The 9,164-nt window shown below is 44.7% G+C and overlaps 1 protein-coding gene and 1 long non-coding RNA gene across 4 annotated transcripts in view; both read right to left on the bottom strand.

The window, feature by feature from the left end:
• Positions 1 to 9,164, bottom strand: part of LOC308309924 (myocyte-specific enhancer factor 2A-like) — a 78,090-nt gene continuing 68,926 nt past the window's right edge. For 2 of the 3 annotated variants that reach the window (XM_080755902.1, XM_080755900.1), the window contains exons 8-10: positions 6,479 to 6,578; positions 4,431 to 4,560; positions 1 to 4,282 (exon numbers count right to left, since the gene is read on the bottom strand). In XM_080755902.1, the coding sequence (XP_080612028.1) occupies positions 3,916 to 4,282; positions 4,431 to 4,560; positions 6,479 to 6,578 (597 nt within the window). In that variant the 3' untranslated portion in view covers positions 1 to 3,915. The remainder of the gene's footprint in view (positions 4,283 to 4,430; positions 4,561 to 6,478; positions 6,579 to 9,164) is intronic. The other variant, XM_080755901.1, reaches the window with a different exon arrangement.
• LOC308310523 overlaps positions 1 to 9,164 on the bottom strand; it is a 64,296-nt gene continuing 55,132 nt past the window's right edge. Inside the window, exon 2 of the long non-coding RNA XR_013963504.1 lies at positions 1 to 3,210. This is a non-coding gene — a long non-coding RNA (uncharacterized lncRNA). The remainder of the gene's footprint in view (positions 3,211 to 9,164) is intronic.

The following is a 9,164-nucleotide window of genomic DNA, read 5'->3' as shown; positions in this document are numbered from 1 at the left end:
TTTAAACAGCTTGTAAGCTGTTTAAACCACTACCCCACCTCTGAAAAACTATGGTACAATGTAGTTAGTTTAAAATCTCAGTATGCTTCTAGAATCTAGATCATATTGAAGAGCCATTTAGGTAATTAATTAATATGAAAACATGTTGACATTAAGGAAATACAACATCCAAGACCATTGCACACTTTACAATGTGTATGCTTGCCTTTCCAATGCCTCTGGTGAATGCCTGCCCCATATTTGCATAGGCCTACTGGGCCCTGATTGATACCTCACAACTTTGGGGTCAGCGAATTCTAATCACACGAACGGGGCCAGACCAAAACGGCAGAGGGCTTTTTGATTTTTTATTTGTTTTTTTGTACTCGCAGATTTGTGTTTCCAGGCTAACAACACAGTACCAATGAGTCCTGCTGAGCCGCTGTAGGCTACCTTCTCACTCATTGAAGGCTGTCTGTTAAGGAAATCAGCTAAACACCAATGATCTTAATAAATAAACGGAACACAAGTCACACGGGCAAAGATAGGCCGATCTACAAGCTTGCAATAGGTCACAGTGCGATGCCTTTGGAGCTTGTAGGCCTAATCAGTAATTTTCGGCAAAGCAATTTGGTGAAGAGAGAAAAAAGGAGGGGGGTGGTATAGACTCCCTGGGGGTTACTCCGGTCAACAAAGTACTTAGGGTTTAAGTATAGGCCCAGGTCAGTCAGAGTCAGAATGACTATGGTGTTTGATTTATCAAGACATTTAGAAGAAAAAAAAACACAAACAACCTTCACATACTTTATCCTTCTTATTGTCCCACAGACCCACACATTTGTACACAACACAATAATGTGTTCTTGTGATAGGTTAGCGGATTATTGATAGTGAAAGGAAGGCGACTCTGATAAACAACGTTATGGTCTATGTAGAAAGAGGGGACTTTCTGATACCATTACAGAACACTATTGAAATGGCAACTCGTGTTTGGAGTCGATTGGTTGAACATTTAGGTTGGTTATTAGAATCCTCCTTCATTATATGGGCACAAGTCAAAATGTGTTTTAGCTATTCAAACTTAAAAGGACAACTATTTATTTTATTTATTTCGTTTTAGCAATTTGAGCTATTTTCACATGGGGGGGGGGGGGGGGGGGGGGGGCATTCGAACAAGTGGCTACATTTTCTTTTACAAAATCTTACGGCAATTTCTTTATTATTATTTACTATAGTCCTACTAGACCCCAGGAAATGACGTAGGCCTACATCTGGCCACAAAATATCACGGGATCTACATAATGTAAAGGGGGATACTAGGGGGATGCCATACTGTGTGTCGTAGGCTCAACATGTCAATGTGTCACCTCCCCTTCACATTCAATAGACACCGTGATCTTTTGTGGCTTGAGAAAAAGATGGTTTTCCAATGGGTGTAAGCACACTTGAGCTTCCATGCGCTGCCTAAAGCCGCTCCTAGCAGGCGTCTCTTCCTGGTTTTTAGACAGCTGGTGGATGGAAATGAAGTGACATTGCGTCACGTCTGAACGCTGCAACCAGAAGCTCCGCCCCCATTTGCTCCTATAGGATGGCAGTGAACGGGACGCTGGCACTTCTGGAAGCTTCTGAAGCGAAATGTGTGACCCCCTGTCACTAATGCAGCTGTTCTTAACATGTGGTGGCCTGGGTGCCCACTGGTGGGCCATGAGGATATTGCAAGTGGGCCCCCAAATAATTGGCCAAAAAGATTTTTATAATATATGATGATAGAAAAAAAGATATAAAACCTTTAAAAACCTAGAAAAAAAGGGATTGTCATACCAATAAATATGAACTTTGCCGTTGATCAAAGCAGAACATAATTGACTGATTGATCATATCTATCCCCTTCCTGCCGTGGGTGCTTTTATAAAGGACAGAGAGCGGGCCACAGAGCGCCAGCGCCAACCCCCCCCCCCCTCTCGGCTATTCATTTCAATGGAAGTTGCTCAGTGGCGTTTTGAAGCACCCGGAAGAACACTCTACTTTCACATTTTACCACCAACTGTTGGTGCAAACGAGTGCTCAATGTTAAACTCCAGCAGCGCAGGGTTTCCTCGTGCTAAATGCACGGGCCCGCCTGCAGTTCCAGCTTTGACCAGGAGGCTCGACGGCTTCAACGTTCGCCAGCCTTTCTGGGGGCTTGGTGCCTTCATGGATCAGAAAGGATTGAGAACCACTTCCCTAATCCAATGAAGAAAGCAGCCCTAGCCAATGGTATGAGACAGTTGATGGAAAAGCACAATGGATTGTATTTACTATATTAAAGGATTAAAGTTACTATATAGAAAACAAGCAAGTAAATTATCTAAAATATTCATAGAGCAAGTGTCCATGGCTTTCAAATTTTTATCGGTCTGAAATATTTTCATATTCCATGTACAATATATATATATTTTAAAATGCACACACAAGTCACACATGCACACACACACACACACTGACAGTGACAACATACAAAAAAAACAGCATATGGCATTGGCTGATATAAATAAGTGTTTGAGATAAAGAGAAAGACGATGGTGAAAAGTATTGCTCAGTATTTCTCAGATTTGAGGAGAAACGTCTGCGACAAAAAGTCAATCAGCTGCTGCAGTTCAGTCCAAATAAAGCTTCTGGACTTCCAAAAATCTGACAAGAAAAAAATAAAATTCAATAAAAATCAACACTTAATTTGCATAAAACGATGTCTTTTCATCCCCCGCCCCCCCCCCCCCCACACACACACACACTGTGTATGTTAACCCTGACTGATTTTCCCTACAACTTCCAATACCAGTAACTGTTAGGCCCTTTCCAAACCCTGTATACCTTTTTGTATTAGGCTCTGGACTCAGACAAATATAACATCTATGCAGTGTTGCAGAGAGATTTCAAAGTTACTCCGTACTGCAGTAGGGTCCCTTACAAACTGTTGCCATCAAACATGTTTAATCCATACTTTACTCTGCTTTCCTCTCTTCCACACTCCATGTCCCGCCTCCCCCGTCTTTTTATTGGCTAGGCAAAGACGGGGGAAGCGGGACATGGAGCGAGAACAATATTTTCCCAATTACAAAAAGGGTATACAGGGTTCTGAAAGGGGCTAGAGTAACTGCCTGACTATTAGTCTCGCGTAGCCAGACAACTATTCCACAATCTCCGAATGCTATATAGTCTGGAACTTCACCTCCCGAAATCAGAGTAAGGAAGCTGGCATTTCCGTTCACGAAAATATATTTATTTGTTTATTTCCATTTCTGCTAAGCAGCAAGCTATATATGCTTCTATTTATATTAGGATACATTTTCACGACTGTAAAGACTAAACGGAAGTGGGGACTGGGGAGGAGGCTCCAATTTCACTATATCGCTTACTCATGATAGAGCTTCCGTTGCTCCAGACTGTATGACGGAAGCATTTGAAAATTGCAAGAGGCAACAGTCTGGCCAAACGAGACTACCTGAGTATTAAAACTTCTTCCTGTTGGTATTGTTGCAAAACTGGACGGTGTATCATTTAGTAATATTATATTTTGCAATATATAATGCTACTAAAGAACAGATGGCATTGTATAATGTACATGAATTTGAAGGTTAAGTTTTGTCGACGTTAAAACAAAAGCCCAAAGGCTTTGACCCAATGGTTCTCAAAGTGGGGTCCAGCAGGGACCCTCAGGGTTCCTTGGGTTCCAAATGGACCCTCACAGGGTCAGTGACTCTGAGAGCAAACAAATGGAACCATTTGTGCGCTCTCAGAGTTATGGGGGTCCTTGAAATAAAATAGTTTAAGAACCACTTTTTGTCTTACAACTACCGTAGCTGTAGTTCCTGCCGTTGGCCTCTGTGGGGCAGTCCGCTGTGTTCATGTGATGTGTCTTTCCAACCCACCCTCGATGACCCTTGACCCCTGTGCTCCTTAGGTCACCCAGCCATCCATGCGCATGCGCTTCATCGAGGGGCTCTCTCTGCCCTCAGACCCCGCCAGTTGCCTGGCAACCATGCCTCCCCCCAGACGATGGGAGGCGTGGAAGTCCGCTCGGTGTGCCTCCTCGCGGTCACTCCCCTCGTAGGAGCTACAGGAGGAGCTAACGCTGTTGGCCGGCGACCGCCCCGTCTCCGGCCTATTAGAGGAGGAGTTGTGACAAGGGAGAGCCTGAGCCTGGGTGAGGTACGCCGCCGATTGGCCGATGCGGTCCCGGGGCGGAGACACTGGCTCCGCCTTGATGTTCATGCTGTGGTGGTGATGGGAGGTGTTGATGGACAGCTGACCGTCTGCTGACCTGCTGAGAGGAGAGGAGAGGAGAGGAGAGGAGAGGAGAGGAGAGGAGAGGAGAGGAGAGGAGAGGAGAGGAGAGGAGAGGAGAATGATGAGGTTTATTTCATTGATTTTGTTTTGAACAATGACAGTCTCTGTACATTATGTGTACTAACGTCAGGGAGCCGAGCCCAGCCTGTCCCAGCTGGTGATGCTGTTGCCATGACGACACAGAGCTGAGGGGGAGCGCAGAGGGGGGGCTGAAGCTCTGCAGAGCCGACAGGTCAGCGCTGGACAGACAGTAGTCTGGAAGGAGAAGACAAAAAGACACGTTTAGGACAGACAGTAGTCTGGAAGGAGAAGACAAAAGACACGTTTAGGACAGACAGTAGTCTGGAAGGAGAAGACAAAAGACGTGCTGTATTTGAAGTAGAACCCTTCACAGGTCCCCAAAAAAATAGTCCCGAACCCAAAATGGATTTGTGAAATTAGATCCGATTCCGACCTGTTCCGAAAACATTTTCCAATAAGAAAACCAATAATAATCAGATGATTCTGAGAGACCCGACGAGTAATCATTGATTATACAAATCAGATCAGACTGGCAAACAGCGGCAGCTGGCTTGCCTTGCAGTATGGTAGGCCAACGCATGCATTATGTAGCTCAACTTCTTTTTTTGCCGTGCGCTGCACGGCTGCTGTTCCTAAACTGATCTATCCTAAACTGATCTATCCTAATCAAGTTAAACAGCACTTCATTGCGCTTCTCTTTCACCGGTGCAGTTGGCGCGGTCGCTCCGCACACACAGTCACACACAGTCACACACAGTCACACACAGTCACACGGACACGGTAGGACGGGTCTTCTCGGATTCACTCAGGTATTACACATAATGATAGACAGCCCTGAGTTTCCGCTGGATATATGGCCGATTCCGACCCGGCCCCGAGTGATTCTGACCCGTGCGGATCCTCTCTGTATTTTCGGAATCGGGGGGTCCGCGAACAGCTCTAATTTGAAGTATTCTGGCACTGTGGTGGTATAGTTCCCAGATAGTGATGCAGGTTGCCATTGTAGAGCATCCTGGATCAACCTGCATCACTGTCTCTGGTACGGGAACTGTACCGCTGCTGATCTCAAGTCCCCCTAGGACAGTGAGAGAGTCCCCCTATAGGACAGTGAGAGAGTCCCCCTAGGACAGTGAGGGAGTCCCCCTATAGGACAGTGAGAGAGTCCCCCTAGGACAGTGAGAGAGTCCCCCTATAGGACAGTGAGAGAGTCCCCCTAGGACAGTGAGAGAGTCCCCCTATAGGACAGTGAGAGAGTCCCCCTAGGACAGTGAGAGAGTCCCCCTATAGGACAGTGAGAGAGTCCCCCTAGGACAGTGAGAGAGTCCCCCTATAGGACAGTGAGAGAGTCCCCCTAGGACAGTGAGAGCAACAGAGAAGATCACAGGCGTCTGTCTCCCCCACATATCTGACACGTATCGTCGCTTCGAGCAGCAACCTCTTATCTCCATGTTTTCACTTTTTGTGTTTTTGAGTGGTGCAGCCACTCCATTATGTTGCTTTGTGTGTCCCTGCCTGGGTCCCTGGGTCTGCCCGAGCACGAAAATAGCGTTTGGTTAGTGTCATTGTTGCGCAGTGTCATTGTTGCGCAGCCTAACACACACACACACACACACACACACACACACACACACACACACACACACACACACATTAACTGTATATATGATTATTTCGGGAGTGACAGTACAGTACAATACAGTACAGTAGGGGGGGAACCCCACACGGTAACTCTGTCATTTCTCAACCGTTTCGGACATGGGTCGGCTCACCGGACCCGGCCCCCTGGGCACGTTCCTGGGGGTCTGGATGTTCCGCGGACCCCCTGGAGACCCCCGGGGATAGGGACCCCCACACTGTCACTGTGTCATTTCTTGACCGTTTCGGAACGCGGGGCGGCTCGCCGGAACCGGGCCGGCACCCTCTGCGCATTCCTGTGGATCTGGAAGTTCCCGGACAGAGTTGCACCACTCACTTCACACAGGTGTGATTTTTATTTGTAAATCAACAAAGTTGATCATACTACTATACAGTGTCACACAACAGTATCAAAAGTAGCAGATAAGCTCAAAATGTGGCTCAAAGTGTACCTATATTGCACTTATTGCATTAGCTCTTTTTTTGTCCAGTAAGTATATGTATGTAGGAACAGTACCATTGTTGTATGCAGTGTACAGCAGGTTGTGTTGCAGGCTGGGAGTGGCAGCTGACACCACAGGAGTTGTCAAGGGTTGGCTGGAGTGTCTCACATTACTCTGGAAACAAGAAACCAAAGAAGGAAGGAGGGAGGGAGGGAGGAAGGAAGGAAGGAAGGAAGGAAGGAAGGAAGGAAGGAAGGAAGGAAGGAAGGAAGGAAGGAAGGAAGGAAGGAAGGAAGGAAGGAAGGAAGGAAGGAAAAATTAGTTGAATAGAGGCGCACTATGTTATACAATACAGGGTCCAAAACAGTGTGATTATTGCTTGTCACCACCAGATGTCACTACAGGCAACGTAGAACTCTATGCTTAGAACTTCTGCCATCAGTGCCATGAATTGAATTCACCTGGTGTCCCAGGGTTCAATTCGTCCCAGATGAGGCAGCTACACAGAATGAAAACCAGTTTGTTACCCCCGGTTGGCTCAAGGTTATTAATATTATAGACAGTTAATGGAATAACGAAAACTAACATAAAAAACAAACAAAAAAATAATTTTCATTAACTGAACTAAATAAAAACTGTAATAGAAACTGTGCCAGTAGTTTTATTTTTCTCGTTACCAACAGTAATTGAATATATATTTTGTTGAGTGTTTATTACACAATAGGCCAACTTAGTACTTATAACCTCATAACCTTGGTTTGGCTCCACCCCTTTCTAAATCCACTTCCTCCTAGGTGTTTCTGTTTATTCCTACTAACAACAACACTACATATTTAAGGCAGTGGTACTGACAGATTACCCCCGGGGATAGAACTGAGAAAGCCCTGGTTTAACTAGCAGTAAAGCAGTAGTCTCAGATTGGGTTCCTCGTTGCTGGTTTAAACAAACGTGAGACCATGTTTCTTTTTTATCCCACACATATGTGCTTAAACCAGTGGTTAGATTTAAACTATTGGTTTAACCAACAACCACAAGATGTTTTTCAAATCCGCCTTCCCTTTGAACTCATGGAATGTTTTTTATTTCAATTTTTTTGTCTCTCTGTCTCTGGTGTTGCCATGGTAGATTGCATTTGTTGGAAAATATCGTCTCTGTCAGGTGGAAAATCTCATAGTCCAAAACTACACTAGGATTCTAATAAAAGTAGGAGCAAAAGTAGCAGATCTACAAGCTCAAAACGCGTCACTTCTTGCTACGTTCAAAGCTTTCAGACCTGCTACTTTTGATGCTTTTTGTGTGACGCTGTAGTATGATCAAGTAGTATAGGCAGGGTGTTAATTTGTACACAAAAAAAACACAAAAAGTGAAAATATAGATAGGAGGTTTTTGCCCGACAGCAATGATATGTTGGGACTGTTATTCGCATGTGACTGATGATGAAACAGTGGAATGTACGTGTGCTGTGGTTTGTTCTAGTGTGACTCTTTGTAGCAGGAGAATACATTATATTATTATGAGTCTGTCTTTGGTCTCTGTCTTTAGGAGCAGGAGACTGCAGTAGTATTAACAATGCACTCTCTCTCTCTCTCTCTCTCTCTCTCTCTCTCTCTCTTCTCCCTCATGGCTCCAAAACTTGTGGAGCAAACTCCCCATTGCAGTCAGAACTGCAGACTCAATCCCAATTTGCAGCCGCAATCTGAAGAGTTTGAATAACACAAATCTTTTCTTATGTCCGTGACACAAAACATTTTCAGATGGGTTTCCGCACCCAAACATAACAATTTGCTTTCCTTGACTTGAAAAAGTTTAAGGACAAGCACTGGCTAAACTAAAGAAAAACAAAGAGATGTTCAAGTCAAAAGATGCATTTTATGACATGATGTGATATATTAAGATGACTTGCATTTTTCTTCCTCTCTGTAGCAGCAGAGACTAATACTGTGATAAGCGTGAATGTGTCCGTGTGGCGTGTGTCTAGTTGTGTGATATCTGATGAGCTGATGTCATTGTCACCAGCTCCTCTGTGTGAGTATTAAGTATTTATGCATGACTTTCAGTTCCTTCACTCTGTCTCTTTGCGTGTGTGTGTGTGTGTGTGTGTGTGTGTGTGTGTGTGTGTGTGTGTGTGTGTGTGTGTGTGTGTGTGTGTGTGTGTGTGCGAGTGCACGTGCGCACGCGCGTGTGTGTGTGTGTGGTAACGTAATGTTATGATTGAGACCGGCCGGTTGAGTGGAGCGTTCGTTACTAAATAAAGAAACCAGTGCTTCTTTCACCTGACAAATATCACTATGTGATCATTTCTTGTTTCAAAAACTATTTCTTTAGAGATATGTGTACAATAAAAAAATATTTCATTTGGGGTTAGGGTTAGAATAAGACATTTGGAGGTTACATTTATGGGATAGGGTTAGAGTTTTCCATATCTTATACAGAATTGCAGATTTGCTATTTTTCTGGCTATTGTTTGCTATTTTCAACACTGTTCTCACAAGTATAGTAATACAAACCTGTGTGTGTGTGTGTGTGTGTGTGTGTGTGTGTGTGTGTGTGTGTGCGCGTGCGTGCGTGTGTTTAAGAGGTAGATGACTTCACTGGCGATGATGTCATTGACAACAGGCCTCTGCCCTGTTTGACTTCAGCTTTGTGGAAGTCACATCCAGCCAGACAAAAAAAGAGAAAAGGATTAAGGCCAATAAGACCTCTAATTACTGCTTTATACGTGTCAAACTCGCTGCTGTATTTACCACGGTTAGTGGTTAG

This window comes from Protomyctophum bolini (genome assembly GCF_963924005.1).
Source record: "Protomyctophum bolini genome assembly, chromosome: 1".
In the NCBI taxonomy this organism is placed as follows: domain Eukaryota; kingdom Metazoa; phylum Chordata; class Actinopteri; order Myctophiformes; family Myctophidae; genus Protomyctophum; species Protomyctophum bolini.
Note: the sequence above shows the minus strand (reverse complement) of the source record. Positions and strands in the feature narration are given on the sequence as shown.